At 42.9% G+C, this 25687-nt stretch overlaps 1 protein-coding gene across 1 annotated transcript in view; it reads right to left on the bottom strand.

Moving 5' to 3' along the window:
• The window catches only part of TADA2A (transcriptional adaptor 2A), a 32675-nt gene extending 11382 nt beyond the window's left edge, over positions 1-21293 (bottom strand). The window contains exons 1-9 of the mRNA XM_080404898.1: positions 14083-21293; positions 12473-12655; positions 11540-11646; positions 10381-10440; positions 9659-9750; positions 8051-8208; positions 6546-6634; positions 5668-5757; positions 673-728 (exon numbers count right to left, since the gene is read on the bottom strand). Of these exons, the coding sequence (XP_080261024.1) occupies positions 673-728; positions 5668-5757; positions 6546-6634; positions 8051-8208; positions 9659-9750; positions 10381-10440; positions 11540-11646; positions 12473-12497 (677 nt within the window). The 5' untranslated portion in view covers positions 12498-12655; positions 14083-21293. The remainder of the gene's footprint in view (positions 1-672; positions 729-5667; positions 5758-6545; positions 6635-8050; positions 8209-9658; positions 9751-10380; positions 10441-11539; positions 11647-12472; positions 12656-14082) is intronic.
• Positions 21294-25687: the final 4394 nt, after the last annotated feature.

The following is a 25687-nucleotide window of genomic DNA, read 5'->3' as shown; positions in this document are numbered from 1 at the left end:
AAAATCAAATCTGTCTGCAGTCTGGCTGATCCACTTGGAGATCCTTCATCTTCTTTTCCTGTAACCATTTCGTTAATAAACTTTTTTTGTAAATTCTTGAAAGAAGAGATAAGGAGACACCTATTACCTTCCCTTCCCACATTTTGTTAAATAACTCAAAAATTCTAGGTCATTAAATAAGCATAGAGTTGGCCCACTTCTTTGCTGGCTTTTTTTCCTTTACGTTAATCATTTCAATATGCTCTCAGAAGGAAGAGGCTTCAGACTTGACAGTGGGTTTACAGTCTGTAGAGACAACATGCAGCTCTTTGAAACTAAGCAAGAGCACGTCCCCTTTCAGCCCACTGCGCTGTGGAATCAGGGGTGGCCCAAGTGTGACAGAATCCAGAATCCACTCCTTCCTCTGTAGTTACAAGAAAAGAGCAAAACTGATACTGGCAGTTTATTGATTGCACTCTCCAATAAATAATAAATAATGCAATTAAGAAAGAAGTGTGGTTATGTGCCTATTTTAAAATATGCATTTATATGTAAACACCAGGAAGCCCCGAGCCTCTAGGCAATTCATCTGTGCAGTCCTCTGGGTAATAAAATTCCTTACGAACAGGGACAGCTAAAGCCCAAAGGCTGTGTGTATCAGCTCAGGAGCAAACAGTTTTGGGTTACACTTACTGATCCTGTATTAGCAAAAAAATCTTTAATTTATACAAGACTGATTTGATGTTCATCTAGGAGCAAAAGATTATGTGTGAAGACAGGAGGGCTGATACAATATTCTTAATTCTTTTTGCAAATTTCTTGCAAAATGAGTGTGTTGAAGAATCATCATGTACTTTCATAAAGAGCTATTCAAGTTCCCTAATTTAAGAACAAGCACAGGGCAAATTCTCCTTCTTGCTTAAATGTGGGGACAAGAAATTAGGAAATGCAGCAAGTTAAACATGAATGAAAGCTATTACTAAGTGTTGGAATAGGTGCCAATTTATGGAAAATATTCTTACATTTTTAAACCCTCTGCAAGCTAAGCTAACGTTATTTTCTGGGGTTTGTGTGGGCAGATCTTAATAAGTACATGCAGAAATTGCATTGGAAAACCTCTATAAATATCACAGGTAATTATGCACCTATAACTATTGCATTTTGATGCTTTCACCTGAGCGCACAATATTCTGAAAGAAATTACGATCAACCGGGGAGGGGAAGGAACACTCATGAGAACAAATGAAGGAAAAAAATAGACCTTCGGCTTCCAGAAAAATTAGTATTTGCTGCCACATGCACTTTTGGAGGGGCTTTTGTTTTTAATAGACATATTCACACAGGAACAGCCGACTACAAAATCTGGAATGCATGAATAACTCAAGACTACTATACTGTTACATGCTGCATTGAAATGAGAGCAGAGATGCTGTACGAATGAAAATGATTTGCCTGTGCTTTTTCCCCATGGATTATACTAGGGAGGCAGTTGTTTGTACTGGTAATTAAAGATAATCCAAGCTGACACTGTGTTCCAAAGTGTCCATTTGGGGAAATGATAAGGTTCTTTGAGATGGTCAAAGCAGCTTTGAAGGATCCAGTGATAGGCTGAAATTCAAGGCTCCTTTCTTCATTCCAAAAAATCAAAATATTTTGGTTTCTCAAGAGTGTGTCCAAAACAGTTTCTTTCCTTTTCATTCCTCTTCAGCCTCATTTGGCCTGCAAAAACTTTTCAGAACACTAATGAGCGAGACCTTTGTTTCATGCTAGCTAACCTGTTTGGCATGCAAGGCCCCAATAATGGGAAGAATGCAAACTAATCGAAGTAAACAGGCTGTGTATCCAGTGTGTGCCTTGATTGGTACAAACGTAATGGCCACAATCCAAATTCACTCTCCCTAAAGGAAAGCAGGAACCTAGGCAAACAGGGTATCTGCCTTCAGAACATGTCAGGAACTTCCACAAAAGAACCAACATCATGTAATATTTAGAAGAACATTGACTGCCTCATATTTTATAAAATTAAATTTCACTACTGTACAGCCAGAGTTGCAGTCTATTTCCACTCACTTCTAAACCTGTGGTTTCAGCAATTACCTTCCAGTGTTAGAAGTAAAAATCATTTACATGAGAAGGCAAAGGGAGAAAAAGCCAGAAAAAAAGAAGAATTACTAAGGTTATAAACCAGTCTGATGAAAACTTGTAATTCATGAAATACTCAAGCACTCTGGGCTGAATTAGATTTGTAACTAGTTGTTTCTTTTGATCTGTCCATTATGGTTTTGTTTATGTGCAATATATATTTGCATGCGTCTACTGTATTGCAAGTAGTGAGTGAAAGTTAACAGTTTAAGAAGCTAATTGAAATTTCATACAATTTCTACCATCTCACTAATATCAAGAAGTGACTGAACAATGTCTGTGACCTCCTGTGTGGTGGGAGGAGCTGGTGAGTCAGCAGGTACAGGTTTCTGTGTTCCTCATAAAAGGCTGCCTGGGAGTCTTTCCACCTTGTATTAAATTGCACTCTTCTTTCTTGTGGGAATAACGAAAACTTGCATTGAGTGACACAGGAAAATGTTACAGGGAAAATGCAATGATATCAGGAAACAGAGATCAAGCAGCTTAAACCTAGTACTTTTTATAAAACAATTTTTACAAAATGTTAAGAAAAGCAGAGCAATGTGAAGGAAAGGGAAGAAGGAAGAATTCTGTTCCAATGAAAGCATCAAATATTCCTGCGTTATGTGCAACCTAGACATTGCAGCACTGATCTGTGTGATTAGTGAAACAAAAGAAAGAAAGAGAGACCATAGAAATTGTGCTGGTTGGTGTGTTCTCCAGGTCTAGCTTGAGTAACTTTCAGAAAATGGAATATAAAAGTAGTTTTCGAAAATGAATCTTGGGCCCAGTGAGGTTTAATGTATGCCAGAAAAACAAACAAGAGGATTTTTTCACAAACCTGATACTTAACCTATGCTGCAAGACCCCCCCTTGGGTTTCTCTGGGCTATAAAATATGTTAAATCCCTGTTTTACAGCTTTACTGTACAAACAAAAAGTTTGCTATTTGGCCAGCAAAAATGTGTCCCGAGCAGGTGTGGAAGACAGCCACAGGGCAGCTTTTCAAGGACATTTCTGTAAGATCTAGTGTCAGAAGTTTTCCAGTGGGCAGGGCTGGGGCAGAGGGGCACGTGAGACCCCCTGTCTCCCCCCTATGAGAGATAACGATATCCTGGGCCTCCAGGGCTGCCTCACAGCCTCCTCTGCCTGTTAACTACAAAGTACAAAGCTTTCTCAAATCATCCAAATGCCTGTCCCTGCCTTCAGATCCAAATGTTGAGCGATTTTCTACAGTATGAAATCCTACAATTAGGTTGCAAAATATTCTGAAGCAATCAAGCAAAGTCAGCATCAGGGAGGATGTGCCTCCTTCATTTTTTGTATTAGCTTGGAGAAGGGAAAGATCGAATTCCAAACTCTTTTAGAATAATTCTTTCTCTCCCCAAGATGCCTCATGTAAAAGGAAAACAGCTGGCTAGACCCTGGGACTTCATTTTTTAGAGGCATTCTCTCTCACATGGGCAGATCTAGCACAGCTGTGGGAAGGAAGATGCCAGAGTTCCTGAGCTAAGAGATCAAAAATGTAGTTGGTCACACCATGTAAGTTCTGCCAAACAGTGTTCACAAGGCAAATGCCTGACATCCTATACTAAATACCGAAGATAACTGAAGAACAAACTAGAGAACATCCAACGAAATTATCAGGTAAAAGATTTGATAGACAGAAGGAAGTATTTTTTCACACAACACATAATTAAATTGTAGAACTCCTAACTCAATTGTGGAACTCACTGGTACAGGGTATTATGGGGGCAAAAGTACAAATATATATAGTTCTAAGAGTAGTTAACTAAATTCATGGAGGACAGATCCTTTGGTCAACATGGTCTGACCACAACACATGGGTCATGAAGTCTCTAAACTTATCTGCAGGAAGCGTGGAGATATGCCAGGAAAAGTATGTGCCTATACTTCTCTTACGTTCTCCTGCGCATCTGCTCTGTGGTACTAACAGGACACGGAGCTGGACAGACCAGAGGGTCTGGCCCTGCACAGCTTTATGACATTCTGAAGAGATAAGGAAAGCTGATTTTTGCAGTCAGATCGGCAACTTAAACAGGAGGCTGGTAGGAGAAATCTTAAATGGCTGAACTGTGCAGTGGGAGGAAGACAGGTGTGAGGGGTATGGAAGACAATGCTGGTAAACCAGCTTGAATTAATATTAATATCAATTAGTGAACAGAACTAGGAGTTTATTTTGCGTATTCAGTTTACCAGGACTCAGAATAGGACATGGAAGTAAGAAAATATATCTTTTCATAGCAATAAAAAGAGATGGCATGATGAATCCCTGACATGTCCACAAGCCAGTCCCCCATTCAATAAATGTTAAACGGGAAGAGAGACTGACATACGATTCTCATAACCTTTTCTGAGCCAAGGGAGCCTGCATTCCTTAAAGCTCTGTGTACACTGCTAAATTTCAAACTGATTTTTTAAGTTTGGAAAGACTGTTTGTCTGTAACAGGATTTGTCTGTCTCCAAGGGACGCTAAGGCTTTAGCTTAGAACTGCCTGACACAGGTGGGAGAATTCTGAAGCATACACACAGTACTTTTAAACACTATATGTACTCATAAATGTGGGGAGAGGTATGATCTTTTACTCTCTATGGATTAAAATGTCATTTGAATAATTCCTGTTATTTGGTATTTTAAGGCAGCTATGTCCAGAGAAACTCAGTAGCAGCAAGTGGACTCATACAACAACCATCCTCTTCACAATAAAAAAGTCAGCTTTTTTACATTTACATTTACATACAGCTAATGCTACTGTAACTCGGTGCGCACGTTTAACGCATGAAAAACCACAAAACTTCAAGAGCAGAACAGTTTCAGTGTGTTGCACGTAAGTCTTAAACTACATACCTCCTTGCTGCCTGTATTAATACCCCTCCCGGTATCAGATTTCCTAAACCAATAGAGGTTAGAATAAGTGACAGATCTTCTAAGAAACTAGATACAATATGGGAAAGGGCTGTTGGCAACAGAGGAGAAAGCGTTCCTCCTTCTGAAGCAGAACAAAAGTTGTGCCTTGCTATGATGCTCACAAATGTTATGCAGATGGAAGGAATATCTTTCAGCTGGGGAGGGGAATCAGTATCAAGCCATTGATGTTTCTGGTTTGTAATAGGCCTGTAGGTCTGTTTATTCAAACACTGATGTACTGCTAACTGTTTCCAGACAAATTACTATCTCAGATAATTTGCTTCTACTTAGCTAAACTTTCTCTAGAGTTTATACTGGATAAAACATAATTTGTGTCTTTCTTAAAGTGATGCCTACCTCTGGTGAAGACTACTCTGTTTCAGTCATGTTCTACTTTACAACTGGCTACATTTCAGTAGTGAGTGAAATGCATTATTCTATATCTAAGTACGTTAGTTGATTAAGAGCTTTTAAAAGAGATTTAAAAGTGAGGACCATAGAAATGCCGGTGTTCAAATTCCAACACACAGAAATGAGATTATTAAAAACGTATGTTCACTTTTAAAAAAGTATGTAGAGAAAAAGAGACCCGGTAAAATGCTGCGCAGGCACTCTGAAACATTATTTTCAGACAAGTACAAAAATATGGGACTTACCATGCAAAATGTCTGAATCATCTTCTACAAAATCAATATCTCTCAAATCCCATTCAGCATAGTTGTCAAACTCCTGTTCAGAGGTGATTAATAAATTATCACTAAATAGCATTAAAAAATTGGTACTGAGTTTCAGCACATGTAGAAGTACTGAACACAGAGATATTTACTCATACACAGTTGTACAAGGTTCCATCCCTGAGCAACATACATCACAGCGGAGCTTTAACTAGGGAATGTATAATATGCACCCCCATGGCTGGAACTGGAACAGGGTGCTGCGACAGGATAATGAGAATTAATCAGGTAATCTCCATGACTCCCACACTGTGGTGGAAATTCTGCTCAAATGTACAAAAACAACAAGCCCCTATATGGCTGAATTCATTACTTCATGTACAGGAGCTTGTTTTGCAACAGGAACTGGGGCCCTGGGCCCACAGCTAAAACCATGGAAAACAATGCAGGTCTTTCAAGTGATCTTTGGATCTGGCTCATATGTGCTTCTCTAAGGCAAATGAAATAGAAGCATGCTGAAGCTGACCCCTTTTGCTAAGCATCTAATTCACAACATCTAGTTCGCTTACATAAGAGCCATTCATTACTGGACATCTGGTGGTAGCAGCATGCCGCACAGCCCATGCACACAAAGCCCTGACTCACAGGTTGCCTGCTAGCAGCTTTGCAAGCCTGCAGCGCCACCTCTGTAATTAAATCCTTGGTTTAATCACTCTGTCTTGTCCTCTTCTGATGTTCTTTATACGAAGAGTAGAGACTTAGAGGCAGGGGCAAACAAGTGCGCGTTTGCTGATCTTGCATTCAGTAGCAAATTTAAAATAATGGGAGGAGAGAGAGTCTTACCTCAACAAAGTCAGCTCTCGCTGGCATGTACCCAGCCATATCCCTGGAGAGCAAGGAATCAAAAGTCGGCCGTGGGGGATCATCAGCAGCTGAAAAAATAAAGGGTTTTAGTGGTTGTGTAGGGCTTGGGCTCTTTTAACAACCTGTAAATACGTGTTTCTCTTGCAGGAAAAGCAGGAATAATTAGCTGAAGAAAAAACACCTGATTGGGCTTTTATTCATTGTTATATTCAGAAAAAGACTGTGTTCATCCAGAGAAAAAATGCAATAATCTGAGATCTTCGTAGTATTCTCGAAAGTCAAACACAGAAATTCAAGGTAATAAATAGGTTATAAAATGTAAACTCTACATTTCAGAGCTCAGTGTCCCCCCGGTAAACCTCTGCAGATCACTCGGACTCAGCGTGCAGGTTCTTTTAGTTAATAGCAACGGGGGTGTTAAATCTGCCATCTTTTGGGTGCCATTTACAGAGGGATGCAATTAAAGCTATACAACTCCGGATTTTTACAGCCCTTCCCAACTGAGGAGCTCAGAGTTTTACAGACAATAATGAACCGAGGTTCACAGCACACTTGTGAACGAGCTAAACATTATAAGTCCCATGCTATAAATAAAGCAAGCTGAGGCACAGAGAATTTGTCTTGGCCCAGGTCACATAAAAAAATCAATGACAGCCAGGGACGGAACCAAAATTGTCTGCTTTAGCCCTAACCACTGTATTGTTCAATTTAAACCTCCAGATACCCAGCAATCTTATTACCCAGCCGTTCTGGGGAGCTTTATAATGGAACAGCTGCTAGACTGGGGGAATTCTAAAGATGTTAAATTTAAGGAAAACTGGAAATTTGTTAAGTTGCTGAAATTTAGCATACGCTTTTTAAAAGGCAGAGGTGTGAAATCAGCATAGTTTAAAGAGTAATTTTATGATAAATCACATCAGCGGTTAGGCCCAGTACACAGTGGATAATCAGATGAATGTTTTACAGGTAGAAATCCCTTCCCAATTACCATTGCTACGCGGGGACTGGACAAGAAAAGTAATCGCTCCAGCATCAGGGTGAGAACCAACACTGGTATTTACCATGGCGGACACGCTGTTATGTCATGCCACATGTGAAGCAGCTTTGAGGTAGCTTGTCCTTTAAATGACTATGTGCATCCAGGCTTTTGCTGTGGTGATTTCTGTGAGTGACCGTTTCTACTGGCTGTGCAGGAACTTCAGGTTCATCAGAACCTGCTGTTTGTATCTGACCTCTCTGTTCCCTCCCTTCTCCCACTGAACCGGCAGTCTTGCCTATTTGATACACCAATGATTTAATACGTTGTGAAGAAAACTCTACTACTAACATTATTGAAGTTAGCCATTGGAACAAGCTCTCCTTTTGGGAATGAAAGCAAACTGCACATGCACGCCTTTCTCCAAAGGCTGCTCATTCCCAGTTTGGAAGAGCAGAGACCTTGTGGGGAAGCTCCCTGCATGTGCTAGTGGGCAGGGGATACTCACGGTGGAAAGGAATGGCTGTTTCACTGTGCTGCGCCTCCTCTGCCTGCTTCAGGTTCAGTAATGTTGATGCAAACAAGGGATTGTTGATAAAGTGTTTCATATAATGTTTCTCACATTCCTCCTTGGATTTTGTACACATCTGGTTGGCCACGTCCTGCCTGAAATGGGGAGAGGGGGAGGCTTAATATGAAGAACACAGACACGGTTTTTTGTTGTAAAAAAAAAAAAAGAGGGTTTTTTTTTTCCTTTCTCTAGTGGTAAAAGATAATTTTGGACAAGAGACTGATTGCATTGTGTGCAGAGAACTGATATGCAATGATGTCTGAATTCACATTTTGTGGACTAACACTGAGCCAATACTTACACATTTGATACAGCGCTAGGGAGCACTTTTCTGGTGGTCACGAGCAACACAGTTCACTGTCTTTACATAAGAAACTCCCTGGCTGATGGAATGTACCAAACTTTTTATATGTTTGAAAATTTAGTATTGTTATTTAAGAGCTTTTTATACATTTGACTAACTCCAGGTAATGGTAAATTCTATAGTCCGGAATCACATTCTGCTTCTCCACTTTCTCTTGTGATTTTAACTGGATAGTGGTTTCCCCTTTCGTGTAGTGAAATAGTTGTACAAAACACATTCTAGAAATCTTTGCCAAACTTTCTTGGAAAAGTGGTTGACTAGAAATATGAAGTGTTTTGTCTTAATAAAATGGTTGTGTAAGTTGAGGACTTAAAAAAAAAAGTTAATCCACCAGGAGCAATCATTTTAATTTCTGTTAAACTAAAAACTGGATGCAAGGGATTCCAGGAAGAAAAATCAGTTTTTCCTTTATTTGGTAAAGGCTGAAAAAAGCCAAGTGTTTAAGAAAAAAGTTAAAATTACTTGTATTGTTAAGTAGGGCGAAGTGTACTAGACATACTTGCAGAACACAACTGCAACCAGTTTTCAGTCTTAATGATGACAGCAAGGTACACGTGAGATCTCACAGTTCTGTTTCAGTGAAGTCTGGAGTTCTGTACTTTTAATACAGCTATTTTTTCATGAAGGGGAAGAGAAATAACTCATGACTACAGATCTCCTTCATTTAGAAATGCATAAAAATCCTGTATCAACTACAGAAATGAACAGAACATAATGCAAAAATACTAAATACTTCCAGTGTTCTATCCTAAATATGACAGAGAAGCAGAGAACCTCCAAAAATAACAATACCTAGCTAGTCAAACCAAAATCACACAAGGTAAGAAATTCTGTAGTTGGTTTTTACATAGGAGTAAACTGAGGCACAGATAATCTTGTGCAACAGTCGAGCTCCTTCAAAACCCAGTGCTTTACTGTGAACTAAGGGAACTTTGTACTTTACTGGAGGCGCCCTGCATCTCACAAGAAGCCTTTAATAATTTCATTGTATATCTAACTGCAGATTTGAAAACAGAATCTGCTACCCCAGTCTTCCACTTCAGCTGCTAAATTAGTGTCTCACCCACAACAAGTCATTGAAAATTCAATGTGCACTGATGTATTAAACGTTAAGATCCAGTGAAATGAAAGGAAAAACTACCCATCATTCACTGAAGTTGGCTGAACCACTAAATTCTCACCAGTTTCCAAATCCACAGTCCATCACAGCTTCTAGGAGAGCCATTTCCTCTTGAGCTGTCCAGTTAGGATCCAAGACAGGGAAATCGGAAGTCTAGAGAAGAAAAAAGCAAATCAAACTGCTGTGATCCTCTTTTATAATCCACCACACCAAGAGCAAAGAAGTTCTAAACTACAGGGCAACACTGTATATAATACAGGTAGTTTTAAACTTCTACTATGTCCCATGAAATCTGATCAAAGAATTGTTGCATTATTTAGGGCACTGGATCAACTACAGTAAAAACTAGTTTGTCACTGCAGATCTGATATACTGTTACATGTTGTATCCACCAGCTGTAATTCAACAATGTTACGCTACGAAACACAGTAAAAATTATGTAAGACTTTAAAATGATTAAATTTGGGGAAGAAAATACAAGAATAAAGAAAAAAGTTGATTCACATGTTTAAAGAACTGGAAGTCCCATGAGACACATTTTGCTACCTAAGCACAATTAAAAAATGTAGCTTTAAATGTCTCCACTACTCCATTATGTTCCAGGTGGATATTCTTCTTTGTTCTCAAGGAAGACTTTTTCATTTTTTTAATAGATTTAAACCTCTGAATCAAAGAATTGTTATCACTTAATTTTTCAGTGTAATATTAGTAAACGAGGGCCTAACTCCTGGGAAGTTATGAAAGCTCAAGATGGAGTAGGTGTTTTCTAAAAGGAATATTTACCATTATCTCATAAGTGTGATCACTTTGATGTTTCTTGTATTCAAATCCTCGTGTGAAACACTGTAGAACAAAAGATTAGCATTATGTTAGTCTCAGTTCTGTCCTGAAAATATTTTAACTGTTCCCTTTTTTTCCTTTTATTCTCTGACCGCTGGATATCCAAAACTGACCACCTGATATGCTGAAAAAGATATTCAACTTTTCTGATTTAATTTTAGAAAAAACATAAAATGGTAGAAGAATCTCTGTTAAAACTGCATTAATTCTGTCTTTGTATCTTGCTTGTCTTTTGCACCAAGACATAACTCCTGTGAATTGACATACTTTTTTGTTAAGTATTTATGGCAAAGTTAGGCAGGTGAAAGAAACTTGGTGGTATGTTTTAAAGTGGATTGTTCCAGGAAGAGAGCACAGAGCATTTTGTAGGTATTGAAAACACAGTTCCCCTTTAATCTTGGTTCTCTGTTTAAAAAGCACCAGCATTGTTTGTGGCTATTTTCAACAGTTCAATTTCTGTTTTTTTTAAGTACAGATAAATGAACAAACATATACCCAATATGGTTTTGTGTATTTTGTACATCTCTGAGCACAAAGCTAAGCTCCTTTTTCGGTTTTAGAGGTTACTGCCATTTTTTAATCATAAATAATGCAAACTTATTTATTTAATAATTAAAACTAGCACTACTTTCTGTGGTTATCAGATCACACATAATTTTTAAAGAACTGTATCTGGTCACAATTATCGTCAATATTGCAAATTTTCCTCAAATTTCCTTTTCCATTTGAGAGGGGGAAAAAAAGTGTAGGGACAGGGAAAGGGTGTTTTTTGATGGCTTTTCTTTTCCATGCCATAAAAAAACCAACAGAAACAATACCTCTCTAGACGTGCAGCAGCATGCTCCGTTACACAGCCAGGCTGACTGCATGTCTTTAGGTAGCTTTGGCTGCCTTCACAAAGACCTCCTTCAGCTGCTTATGCCTTAATTCTTCAGCCTCCAACATTTTCTTTGTCATTTCCCTGTCCCTGAGCAAATAAGTGTGTTGATACAAGTTTACAGAGACCAGTTATTAATGTGTTTATGGAACAGCTTGGCACCAGACAGGCCTTTGATGAGTTTCTCAAAGAAATTAATGCCTATGCTTTTATCCTTGCACTCACCTGCAAACATAGGAGGAAGGGAGGAGGCCCACATTCAGCACACTTAACGTAAGGCTCCGTGAGGTACGAAGAGCAACCTCGGCATGGAGGCTTATCAAAAGGGTCATCTGCAAAGCCAAAAGTAAATCTTATGCAACACAAACAAGGCACTGGTTCTGCAATCACCTAAATTCACTTGTGCCCAGTCATTTTAAGGGAACTCAACTATATACAACCTCTTTCTTACTGCAGATTCTCCAAATACCTCTTACAAAAGTTCCTTGTTCAGCTAGAGTTGCAAGAGAGAGGCTGGCACTGCATCCCTTCTAGACCTGATACACTGAGGGCTAAACCTAAACTTGTGCAACGGACTCAAAGGAAAATCTTCTCTGTAGCAGCCTCCTGGTACAACGCAGCAAGCTGCACTAGCTGCCTGGTTTGATCCTGTGCCCGTGCTCATCTTCTGCATCACAGACCAGCCCCAAGACCTTATTTGCAGTGAACACTGCACAGACTGCTGCAGTCTCCCATCCATCCACCTCAAGCTTGACTCGTAAAGCATATTGCTGTGGTTGCAAAGGCATCAGCAAGATTGTTCTGTAACCCGTCCAAACCTCAGACTCTACTCAGATTGCTGACCAAGGAATGAAACACTGCTCTGCAAGTTTTTCTTATTTTGTTCATTACAAAGTAGTCAAAATAAATAGACTGTCAAGTTGCAAGCCACATTTTTGCAAGAAAATGGATTTCAGCTAGCCCAACTATAAAAAGTAGATAGAAAGAATGAGACCTGAATTCCTGCTTAATCATTCATGTATTGGTGCTCTTGAGAATTTGATCACAGAAGTGACCCTGTGGCCCAAATAGTTTTGTGCCTCCCCCCCCGCCCCAGACGGCTGCGAATGTCTTTAAACAATGGCAAACACTTCCCAAATGTCATCTTAAGGCACTTACTACTGAAGGAGGCCAGGCGCTCCATCTCTCTCCCTTAGTGATGTTCTTGCTCCTCTGAGTTAAAACCCCTCTTGCCTAACAGCCCGTAGCTAAGCCTTGCCCCAACGAGTATGTCCGGAAAGGCAGCTCGCTCCCCACAGACGTCTCACGCAGCCCTCGCAGACGAGATGCTCCCAGAGTGCCCTGGACAGAAAAGCAAAAGGGATGTCAGCAGTCCTTGTAACAGGGACCATTTGACATGGCTGAGAGTCTGTTTTCTGTGCATGAGAAGAAATCAAGTGCGGAGAGACAGGATACAGAGTGAGAAGAGATGCAAAGTGATGGGCATATAAGGCAGCGCTGAACAGAGGCTGTTGGTGGGAGCGCGTACATGCTGAGCAGAGTTACAAACAGCCACTATGCAAGAAGGTGTTTTGCACCTCCAAGAGGCACCGGGAAGAGAATGAACAGGTCAGACGTGGCAAGGACACAGCAGTGCAAGAATCTACGGTGTTCATGCCAACTACATTTCAGTGTTGACTGCATGGCAGCTCCCGTGAACAGTCCTGATTCACCAGCATCTGTGCAGTGAGGTTCCACACTGCCATCAGGGAACTGAGTTGCTTTCCACTGTTGGATGTCTAAAATGTCTCACTTTTACAAAGTATTTATGCTGGGAATGGTTCAGGCTTCTCACTTACTGAAACTCATGTTTCTCTTTCTAGACGTTTTTCCTCCATGCGCCACGTGAGGAGGCACGGTTCTGTGGGGGGCACCACTGAAGCTGTGCAGCCCCTCCACACAGATGGCAGCTGCTTCAACCCCGGGTACCCCCCCCCCCCGCGCCCCCGCTTGGACCCTCAGAGAACCAAGAGCAACTTCCAGGCTGGGTTCCTCACCCCGTAAGCCAGCTGCCTCGGGCACTCGCTGCACCCTGTGAGCCCCCTGCAGCGCCGCCGCTCTGGCAACAGCCCCAGCACCCCCCACAGCCCATTCCCCACCCCCCCCACCGCCCACCCTCTCATACCCCACTTCCCAGTCTCCAGTCCCACACAGCCCTGTTCCCCCGTAACCCACCCCCAATCCTCACTCCACCACAGCACTGCTCCCCCATATCCCACTCCCCCCATAACCTCACTCCCCTATATCCCACTCCCCCCATAACCCACCTCCATATCCCGCTCCCCCCATAACCCACCTCCCATATCCCCATTCCCCCATAGCCTTGCTCCCATATCCCACTCCCCTTCATAACCCACCTCCGTATCCCACTCCCCCCATAACCCACTCCCCTGTCCCCACTCCCCCATATTCCGCCCCCCATAACCTAGCCCACCCCCCAGCCCAGGCCCTGCCCGCTGGCGGACCCCACTCCCCACCACCGCCAGGCGGCGCCCCCCGGCCCATGAGGCCCCGCCCCAGCAGGCGCGGGCGCGCGCGCGGCCCCTGAGGCGGGTGAGGGAAGCGCGCTCCCGCCATCTCGCTCTGCGCCCCCACCCCCCACCCCCCGCCGGTTCTCCGGACACCGCCCCTCCCGCTTCCCCCGCCCCGGATCGGCTCCTCCCCGCCACGGTACGGTCCCAGCTTCCCCTTCGCTCCTCACGGGCCGGGGCCGGCCCGCCGCCTCTCACCTCACGGCGGGTAGGCCCCGCGCGCCACGGCCTGCCGCGCCCCGCCGTGCGCCTGCGCCAGGCGTGCGCGCCCCCGTGCGCGGCCCCGGCCCCGGCCCTGGCCCGCCCCTCAGCAGCTGCGGTCTCCGGGCCTGGCTACGGGTGCGGGGTCTCGCGGGGCAGCGTCCGTACCCCGGACCCGGGCAGCAGGAGGCCCCGTGGCGTGCGGCCTGTGCCCGCCTCCCGCCCGGGCCGCGCCTTGGTCCCGCGGCTGCAGGGCGCGGTGGGGGTGAGGCGGCCGGGGGCTCGGCAGGCCCGCGGGCACGGCACGGCGCGGCACGGCGCGGCGCGGCAGCCTCCCGGGGCGTCAGCCAGCGGGAAAAACACTTCATTGAGGGCGGCGATGCGCCGGCACAGGCCGCCCAGAGCGGCGGTGGGTGCCCGTCCCTGGCAGGGCTCTGGGCCGGGTGGACGGGGCTGGCAGCCACCCGGGCTGGCGGGAGGTGGCCCGGCCCCTGCGGGGGGTTGGAACTTTAAGGTCCCTTCCAACCCAAATCATTCTGTGATGTGATTTTATGAATTTAAACTTCCCATAGCAGTTAATACATCGGCTTTCGGATGGTTCCTGCCAAGGAAATAATCCTTTTGGGTTCATCCTTTTTCTGAGGTAGTGAAGGCAAATCTTGGCTAACTTTGCTTAAGAAAGGGCTGTGCAGTTGTGCAGTCCCTTCCCTGTCTGCCTGCAGGCACTGTCCTGCCCACGGAGATCTGGTGGCTGTCTCCCACATATGCTGTGGGTGACCTTGCAAATTAGGTGCACACATGGGTTTTGGCTTGTGGAGAACATCCAGTCAGAGGGATGCGAATAGGGTTTAAGGAGACTTGCACTGCACGAAAGCCTAAGGCTTGGGCATGATATAGCTTGTGTTGTTTAAAATGGTAATTTGTTTTTGTATTGGATGGTCTGCACAGCCAACCTGGCACAGTGGCAATACTCACCTCATGGTATATCTTGTCACCTCTGCGGTAGCCTTGTATGCTGTATTGTGTTCCTGTGGGGACACAGTACTTGTTCAGAGCTTGGTGGAATTGTAATAGCAATATTGACAATTAAATTATGGTGTATTGCAGATATTACACTGATTGTACATTTAGGATGCCCTGGTGCTGGCATATGTAACTGGTGTTTCATGGATTTCAAACACTTGCTTATGCTGGGGCACTGTTCTTGCAGTAAACTCGACCTGCCTGAAGTACCTAACATGGCCAGGGCGATGTCCACCCCACATAGCTCAGTGACCCCATACCTCTTCCGCAGAACCCGCCTGTCATTGCTGTTTCTGTGTAACATTTTTTATGCTGTTGTGAGATAATTTGTGTGAGATTCTTCTGGTGTTCCTCAGAGCATGCATGATGTTGATTTAGATGAACAGGATCTGCATCACTGAGAGGAAGTTGTATATTGTTCACTGTGAGGCTTGAAGGCTGCTTCTGTTCATTTATGCAAATTCTGGGAACTTGAGAGCTGTTGTCTGTAGCAGACAGATGTAGCCTTTGGCAGTTCATGTCTGAGAGCAGACTGCATTAGGTATACATACTGTGAAGATAGATCAGAGACTGATTTTGTATCAGCACCTGAAAATGTGAAGCACCTACTTAGGCCGGGAGAAGTGCTAAAGCTCAACAATTAATATCTGCATTATTCCTGCTGAGGCTGGAGAAGAAGGTCTGGTATTGTGGGATGTTTGCTACATGTATGCTCCTTGTCTGAACTATTTTAATAGCAAGAGGAAAAATACTGGAAATTATTTCTTTTTCCTTTTGCCCAGGCCCCGAATGCATGTGAAAACTTATGGGAAAAAATTAAGAATTTGGGAGAGGCAGAGTTTGGAATGTCAATGAAATATTTACTGCCTATGCTAACAGGTTTTTCTGGTAACTGGGAATTAAAATAAGGTTCTGGGTAGTTAGTGGAAGGAATCAGCATATGGGTATTTTCTCAGCAGTTGGTTTCTGCTCTTTCCAGTAAGTGGTGAGGGAAAGGTGGTGGATCTTCGCAGGTAAAAAGGGCGTTCTTCTGATGCCTGTAGCTTTTCACGGGTAGGTTTCATGAATGAAAATGGTTTTGGATATTTTCACGTCTCGGTCTTGCTGGTATGCCTCTGTCTGGCAAGGGAAGAAAAAATGTTCACGAGAAACGTTAAGCAACCTTATACACTAGCACTTGAGTTTTTCAGATCAGTAATTTAGTGGTGCGACATCTCCTGGCTGAACTGAAGTAAAGAATTTGCAGCACTACAGATGTCTCCTGGGGGGAGCCATGACAGAAGAAGTCTTTTGCCTTAAGTCTGTTCAGATGGTTTTCAGCTTAGTAGAGGCCCAGAGGTGTTACCAGCTGATGGCTGTTCAATGGCTTGTGTGAAATGGCCCTTAAGGGTCTCAGTTCAATTTCTGAACCTCTCACTATAGCACATTTTTCGCTACGGTTACACTCTGAGAAGACTTAAGTGGATAACTTGTAATGAATAATATGCTCACGTGCTGCTTTTTTCTACTTAGAAGTTTTAACAAATGAGGTAATTTTCATTTGCTATTTGAAATTATTTACTGATAATTTCTGCAAATTAAATGCTGTCAAGCGGATTGTTCTGTATGTGTAATATTCACAGGGCTTCTTGTGTGTTGGCAGGGCTAAGCTCTCCAGTTTCATTACAAGGCAGTTGTTAGAGCTGGGTGACAGGCAAGCAACTGGATAAGCTGAAGTGACTTGTTCCCATGTCTCAGCGAGAGGTTGGAGTAGAGTTTAACTGTTCAACCTCAGCAGTTAATGGTGAGGAAGCACAAGATTAAATAATTTCTTCGTGAAAAGGCACCATAATAATTCAGGGATATGTCATTTTTTGAGGGGGAGGGGATAGGTCTATCTTCAAGCACAGTAACTGTTGCTTAGATGCACCTAAAGCCAGGTTATCGTGTGGAGTGGATGAGCCCAGACTGGCCCCATACATCTGCCTCACACCAACATTCCCAGCTTCCCTCCTGTCTCACTGAGCTCCCTCCCATCTCTGCTGGTGACCATGGGCACGATGGCACCTGCCGTGCTTGCTGTTTGCCCGGGAGGTACACAAGGCTTGTCAGATGGCTGCCAGCCAGCATGGAGATGGCTGAGCCCACCCAGCATCCCTCCGGCACAGACTGAGCTGTCTCCTTACTACCTAATCAGATCTTCACTTGGAAACTGCTTGCATTGAGGCCTGATATCACTCAGTCAAATTTGGTTGACGCTGACCAGTAGTATCTGGGAAAGGGAGGCTGAATCAAACACAAGCTTCCAGTGACTTCTGTTCTGTGCTCTTCAGAAACGGGTTTAAAAGTGTTGCTGTTTGGTTGTGCACTAGGAGACAGGCTGCAGACTGGCTTCTTCTTCTGCTGCTCCATATGCTGTTGATCCAGGCAGGGCACAAGCACTTGGGAAAGAAGCAAAAGCAGTTAGCGGCATGTAGGAGATGGTGAGGAATTGCCACTGTTTAAAGCTAAAAAATGGCGATGTGTTTCCAGAGGGGCCGTGGTGAATGCTACTGGATTTTTAGGCTTTACAGAAGGAAGCAGGTCCTGAGGTCTTCTGTTCTCAGTATCTCCCCCTTGCGTATAGACCCTCAACCAGCATGCTTAAATAGTTCATCCTGCAGCCTAGAAGACTAGAGAGGGTTACCTGTCCTTTGAAAGTCTTGTCTATTCTTTTTCACCTTTAAACTGTTCTTCCTCTGGCATGAGCAGTACCTCTCCCAGCTGCCCAGCAGCTGCCCATGCACAAGAGTACAAGCTTGGTTCTTGGCTGCCTTTTGACAGAATGGCCTCACATTGACAGCAGTAATTTGGGGAGCAGTTGATTACAACCAAGAATCAGATATGCCTCTCATAAACTAGTAGCTGTGTTGCCAGGGAGCTGGTGGATTACTCTGCTGCTGATCTCTGCTGAGAAGTAGGAACAAGGTTTCCTCTAGGAAAAAGTGTCCTGATATATCAAGATGTTTGTGAGATGGTAGCAGTCATCATAGTACAGTGAATTCAGGAGGTCTACAGATCTCAGACAATGTATTTTTCTTGTCTCACTATACTGGGCACACAGTTTCTGTCCATATCTGTAAGGACAGTTCTCCCTTCCCGAGAACTTTGTAAACTTATTTCAACTCATCAGTCATACTTACAAGGCTGTATGAGGGTGGGGGATCAAGATCAAAAGCTATCGTGTTCAAAAACTTACCAGGCAGGGAGTTTCATATGTAACAAACACGATACAGCAAAACGATATTGCAAAAGCTAACAGGATGCAAGGGATGAACACTCTTTTGGTGATACTTAGTTTCTGTCTGTTCAGCATATCTTTGTCATTTGTGGATGGAATTCCCTCTAAAAGGAGATAAAGAAGAATATTTCAGATGTGTTTACGAGTCTTTGACAGTTCAGACTTTTCTTCATTATAGTTAGGCTAGGCTAAGTTATGTGGACCAGAGCAGAGGAACAATTCAGAGTCTCCTATAGGCTTTCACAGGAAGCTGTAAATCTTTCTAGAATCTCAGAAACTTTTTACTTTAAAATATTTCAAATATCTTTCGGTTCCTGCCTGGCCCCCAGGCAAAACTCGTGTGTAAACCCAGTCACAGGAGAAGGGCTTGTAATGTCCTGCTGAAGTCAGGTGAGGTTTTTAAGGGGAGCTAGGATGCCTCATGGGGCTGGGTAGCTTCTTATTTAAGCAGTCAGTGCTTAAATACTGCTTTCTCATTACAGCCGTGGGCTCCCAAAGCACCTAGCCCAATGCATTTATTGGTAGGGGCAATACTGCTAGTGAAAGAAATTGCGGTTTGGGAGAACTTTGTCAAAGTTTTGTGTCTGAAAGCCAGTATCTATTTCTATCCTTCCATCTACTGCTATGCCGCTTTTGTGGCTCTGGAGGGAGAGCTTGTACTTACTCTCTGAAGTTTGTTTTTCTTGGTGCACATGTGGGACAGTCAAACCCTTTGCAAAAACTTTCCGCTTGGGCAGCTTTGCTGTTACAACACAATTTGATAGCCCTTTCAGAAACACTGGAAATAAAAAGAAGTTTTAAAACCAGATGGTTGTTCCTGTTTAAACTGAAGAACCAGAAACAGTTGAAGGCTAGAATTGCACGCTGACACAGTTGGCAAGAGGTGGCAGCACACCTGGTGATTTTCAGTAAGGTACTAGGGGCAGTTTTCTTGCTTGTATGCCATTTCCCAATGTACAGAATTTTCTATATTAATATTGGAAACTATATTTGCCAAAACCTCCTGGCCCTCCTAAAGGAAGTGAAAACAACAGCACTGAATTTTTCCAAAACCTGAAGCTTTCAGTAGCGTTCATTCTGAATCACTACTTTCTCCTAGTTTTTTGTTGTTTGGTTTTTGTTTTGTTTTTTTTTAATAGAAAGGTACAAATAGTTTGTTAGTTTTTTTAATAGCTGTGAAGGTATAAGCTCCATGAAACTGGAGACTGCCATCCTCTGACATACCTAAACATCTATTTGCTACATTGAACTTTTTACCTTTTTCTCTAAGAATAAATTTTCTCTGAAACTTTTCCCTGTGGTGTTTTAGTAAAACACAGGTGTGGCGGATAGCAGGTTTCCTTTCTGCACTGGTGACAGCTTTCCGGCTCTGCAGGGTATGTTTCTTTACGGTCTGGCCTCCATGCATCTTCTCCAAATACAGCAGATTGACTTGCACAGGGCTTTGATGACTAAAGCATTCCAGAGTGATGACTTCTTGGGTTCTGCTTAACTTTCCTGTGGTTGCTGCTATCCCAGGGGCTGGCAAAGGGTAAGAGACATTAGAAATGGCTTCTCTTAAACTATTTGCAATTCTTCTTGCAAAAGGTTCAGGCCAGCACAGTTAGCTGTGAGGGACATACTGCTGGAAAGGAATGTTTGAGTTAGCTCACTGTTAATGTTACAATTAGGAAAATTCAAGCAGCTTCTCTGTGTGTAATCCCTTTGGTGGTTCTTTTCTGCCGGACTAACTTTATTCTTAATGCCCAAGCACAAGAGTAAATTGTTGCACTTGACAGGACAACATTCACAGAGTCTAACTTTATAGTAACATAACTACCTGTGGGCATCTCCCTGAATAGTTGACTGAATCCCCTCTGTTTGGGGTCCCTTAGCCTTTAGAGTCCCCAAGGGCAATGTGGGAGCTGAGGCCCTTAACTGAGACACCTCGATTCCGAAATCTGAAAGTTTCAGAGTTTATGGATCATTCCTGACGTCGAATGGCACCAAGCCATCAAAGGTTGCTATAATGATCTTTCTATTTTTTAGTGAAACAGGGGTAAATTTTGCATGATCTTTTGTATCCTTTTTGGTCAGGTGGCTGAGGAATAGCTGAGACAGCTGAAAATGTTAACCACACCATTAAGAGCCCTGACAGCTTTCTTCTTCCATTGACTCCTTACCTTGCAGGAAGATGTTCAGCCTTCTTACGCTGCCGGATACTTCTGAGGCATTTTCCACATGACACTTGTAGTGTCTGGAGTCTGAGGGAATGGAGAGAAGGATGGACCACTTTTAATTACAATGCACAGTTAAGTCAGTACTACCCTCTTTTAGTAACTAATTTGAAATTTCGACATTTTGCTGACAGCAAAGGTGCAAGAATTTGAGCTGAGGGCATATGGATTAAAGACTTGGTTCAGCATACGGTAGAGGAGAGAAAATTAACATACAAAGATATATTTATTCCTAATATTACATGTTAGTCTCTTACACAATCCTTAGTTTTACTCAGAACTTGCAAGTATATGAACAACTCACCTTTTCTGCTGAGACTGTTGTGTGCAAACAAGCTGAATATTAATAATATGAGCATGATCTGGAAGCCCTTTTTATCTTTACTGCTTCTTTTGAGTGATGTTGTAAAGGTGTTTCAGCAGACTGAGCTGATTAGTAGAGATCCCCAAATAGCTCTGTAATCACATATTCCTGTTCAAAACTCCTGCACCTTTAACCTGGACAACATATGGAGGGTTTAAAATTAGAGCCTTAATTCACTGTAGTTTGTACTAATTTCTAGTTTTGATCCAATTAGGAGAAATGTGGAATTTGGTAAAAAAACCAACCTGGAAAAAAATATTACCTGTTGGTTAAATTTCCTTTCAATAGGTATATCACAAGTTAACTCTGGTCCTGAACACGATTCCCGGAGTTAAGCACTGAAACGGATGAAGCAGGTAAATGCAGTGTCTCGTGGGAGAGGGTTCTGGGGCACGCTGTGGTCCTGCTGCAGGTCGCTGGTTGCCATGGAGATGAGCCCCTTCTAGAATGTGGCCCCACATAGCTGTTCCGTTGCTGAGGCAAACAGAACCCTTTCCTAAAGCCTTCTCCCCAAAGAGAGTCACAGGGACGCCTGAGCCTCCCCCAAACGTACTGAACACCCGTGGGCAAGGGTGACCCTTGGTACACCGGGCGGCTGGGTGAAGTAAACCCAGCATCGCCTGCCTTCACGGGTCCGCTGTAAGGATGAGCCTTCCCGCTGCCGGGGGCAGCTCCCAGTCCAGGGCAAGGACAGTGCTGCAACGGGTCACGGGTGCTGGCGGGGGTTTCTGCTGGAGCTCCGGCATGGGGAGAAGTGATGCCAAGCAGGCTGGTCCCAGGCCATTTCGGGCTTTGTAGATCATTAATAAAGCTTAAAACTGCTTAGGGAATGAAGGTTGCCTGTGCTTATCTGCCAGCCCTGGTGGAAATTGCTCCCAGGAGCCAGGAGAGAGCCCAGGCTGAGCCCCGTGTGCCACTGGGTGAAATGCAATAGCTCTCGGGGGCGGCTTTGCCCAGCAAACTCGGAGGCAATACGTAGGGGCCGCGTACAGAAATAAGTGAGAAAATTATCAGGCTACTGTCTGCAGGTTTAATCAAAAAGCCCCGGTGAGATTTCTTTAGGCTGTTGGGTAGATCGTTTTTCGAGAATTGGCGTTTTCTGTATCAGACACGAGGTGGCGATGGAAATCACTTTTTCCTCCAAAGCCAGAGGCTTGTCAATGCTGAATAACAGGTTTACGTCCCCGCGATCACAGAAGGATAGAATATTGCTGTTCGGTCTAAAATAACCGCTGTCATTTCAAATGACTGTTAGTCTAGAGACAAAACGTTTCCATAAGCATTGATAATGTTTAAGTTAACAAGATGTTTAAGTTTAAAAAAGGAGCAAGTGTAGTGGCAAGGGCTTGCACATAAATATTTATTTTGCATGCTTATTTAGTTTAGATATTCATGGTGGGTAAGAATGGATTTTGGTATAAATATTTAATATTTACAATCTATCAGGTGGTATAAAAACCAGATTCTTTTTGCACTCCTGCAGGTTTTTTATTTTAGTGTATTCAGCTGCTTTAGTTCAGTGTTTTTTTTTATTTTAAAATTGAAAAGCCAATAGTAAAATTGGAAAAAAACCCCAAACATCACTATGGTAAAGGTGTGAAAAGATAAGACAGTTCAAGGATCTCAAATAGCAGGGCTAGTGTGAGGGTACATTTGATCTGCTCCATACCTGGGAGGGCTTCCTGATAATTTGGCCCTCATATTAATGATTGTGTTAACTGTTTTTTCTGAAGTGCTCTGTTTGTGATTGACATCCAGTTACCATAACTGCAACTTGACACCAACCATAAAGAATGGATATAGAATAAGGATACTATTCAGCATTTTCCAACGTAAAATTCTTGAAAAGTATAAAATGCCACAGAATCCCCCCAGCTAGTGTAGTACAAAGTGTATGTAGTGGTAAATTAACACATTCAAATGCTTACCTAGTTGAATGAACCTTTTACTTTGGAATTAGTATATTAATGAAAAATAAAAATGGTTGCTCACTTTTCTCTGCTTGTGAAATGCAGTGCATAGATCTCTGAGATACACCTATTAGCAACCTTTACAGAGGAGGATTTCATAACCTTGCCAATAAGTGTGTTTTCACTCAGCTGATGAAAAACATCTTATCCAAATAAGATGCTTCACTTCTGTATCCTTTTTTTAAGCTATATTTCCATACTTGCTAATTTTTATGCAACTTTCTCAAGATAGAAAGCATTAGGAATCCCAAATTCCTCAGCCTCAGCAAAAATTAAAAAATATTGGAAAGAGAATTAGATTATAAATAATGTCAAGCAACTAAATGTTTATTTTTAATGTCATTAGTAAGTATCATTACTAAATGTTCACCACCATCCCATCTACAGTGCTGTTTTGCTTTCTGATTAGTTCTGCAGCTTCTCGTCCTGGGCTGGGAATGCCAAGAGGAGCCTAACTTTGTGGTTTTACAAGACGGTTTAGGGTGCTTCCTGAAGCTGTAAGAAAACTTATGACCAATAACAGCACATCTCATGGACTGATTTAGCGATGGCAGCTAACCTGCTAACTGGAGAGAATGAGGTATTTTGTTAGTGATTATCCTTAAAAACAGGCAGATATTGTCAGTGTTGTGAGGATAAACATTTAATTTCTGATGTTTAAAATCTTCTGTGGCATTTTTGAAATAGCTAAAACATAATTTTGCTTTAAAAAGCAATCTGACCTTTCTCTTTTTCACTTGTTTGCCAGGACGTGAGTTGTGCCAGAATGGATGGCGTCACTAACCCCCCTAACCTAGGATGATCTTTTTTGTGTTTGTACTGGTGATGTTATCAGAGCCTGGGGAAGAGAGGTGGAACCCTAACTTGGCATCATAAAAGGTAATAATATTTTCCCTGTATTTTGCTGGAAATTATTTACTTGCATTACTAAAGGCTACACTTGCTTTTTTGAGAAAATGGTGGGGGTGGGTGCGTGGGGGTTGCATGTGTAAAGAGTACGTGCACTCCTAAGTCGCGTAATAAGAGTAAATAATGTACGGCGTCCAGTTTCTGAATATAATAGAAAAAGCACATGCATTTAACCATCCCCCTCCCCCCAAAGCAGGAATGTGGTTACAATTCAAAATCTGATAAAAATATTGGAAAGTATATCTGAACTTTGTGAAAGAGTATGTTCGTACTAAAACACAGGTTATTGCTGCTCCCGGTTTGAAGGTTGAACACATTTTTAACTATTTCTGCTTCAATCTAGAACTGAGGGAAATTTTGAACTCATTTCTGCTCCTATGTAAGTCACAGCAAAATTCACCAGGTGTCCTAAATGCAGGATTTGATTCGGCATGGGCAATAATAATTGCTGGGTATTCCTTACCCTGCAGTATGTTCCAAATCAGTTATGGTAATGTCTCCGAAATTGTATTTCCTTGTAAAAAGTGTTCCACCAACACTTGTTCACAGTGAGGCGAGATTTTCTTGCTGCCTTCAGTGGGTAAGAGTAGATGTGAAAGGTATACAGCCCAAAGCCTTCATGTGTAAAATTCACATAATGGAATATTCTGGGATCTATTCTATGATGTAGCTGTCCTGTATGATGTGCACCAGGATCCAGCTGTGAAAAAGCCCAACCATTAATGTTATAATGATAAATGAAGTGCTGCTTTAAGGCCATCAAAGCTGAGGGTGGCCCAAGGCTATTATTACTGGGTAATTTTAAAAGCACCTTCCAAATCCGTGCTTTTGTTTTTAAGGTTAATGCATTTCATTTGCTCTTTTTCATGTGCTCTTTCCTCTCTTTGCCCTTGAATGGGAGAGTTGCTACAGGATTTAATTATATGTAGCAATCACTCCTCCAGCACTATTTGAATAGCATTTATTATCTGAACGGATGAAATGGGCAGGGCAGACAAGCAGTAGGCATGTTTTAGCACAGCCAGGGTACTCGGAGCACTAGACAGGATGAACTAAGCACCTGTCGTAATCTCTGATTTTGTAAGTTCTGTGTATAGTTATTATCAGTGATTTAGGACACAGTCCCTCAGCATGCCAAGTACTCCCCCTCACTTTCGCATGAGTTGGGCTTTAGTACTGTATACGATTAAGCTAATGTTGAGCTAGCCTTCGCTTTTAGATCCTTTGTAAAAGTATTTACATGGAGGAAGACTCCTTATGTGAAAGACACATCTACAGAGATATAAATAAGTGTCCATGCCCTGAACAATTTTCCAGATTTAGTCCAGATGGAGGTGAGAACATGGTCTGTTCCTCCTCATAATAATATTAACCACAAAGCCCCAAATAAGATTTTCTAGATGTGTAATACTTGCCTGCAGGAGGCACTTACTCCAACATGTGCTTTCCAGTCAGTGTACTGTGTCCTGGTAGAGCACAGTCTTGCATCCCCTGTAACTGTAGGCTTGGTCTTAAAACACATGTTAAAAAGGAATTGCCTGGAGTTTTGAACTGAGGTCTGTGACTGAGGAAATTCACTGTTCTGTTACTGCTCGTGCTGCTGCAGTGAAGTTTCTGTGAGCCTGAGCTACCCCAGAGCCAGGAGGAGCTCTCAGGTGTATCCTCTCAAACCTGGCATCACCCTTTATTTGCAGTGCAGGAATAAAGCCCAGCATGCGTATAAATTGTACAAGAAAACCCAGTTTCCCCATGCAGGAGAGAAGGGTACAGTGACATGTGGGTGTGGGTTCCGTGCCTAAGCCCTGCAGGAAGGTGCTCAGGGGACACCAAAACTGCCTGTGTGGGATGCTTAATGCTGCTG

The sequence above is a fragment of the Falco punctatus genome (genome assembly GCF_963210335.1).
Source record: "Falco punctatus genome assembly, chromosome: 1".
In the NCBI taxonomy this organism is placed as follows: domain Eukaryota; kingdom Metazoa; phylum Chordata; class Aves; order Falconiformes; family Falconidae; genus Falco; species Falco punctatus.
The sequence above is the reverse complement of the archived record's forward strand: the minus strand, read 5'-3'. Positions and strand labels throughout refer to the sequence as shown.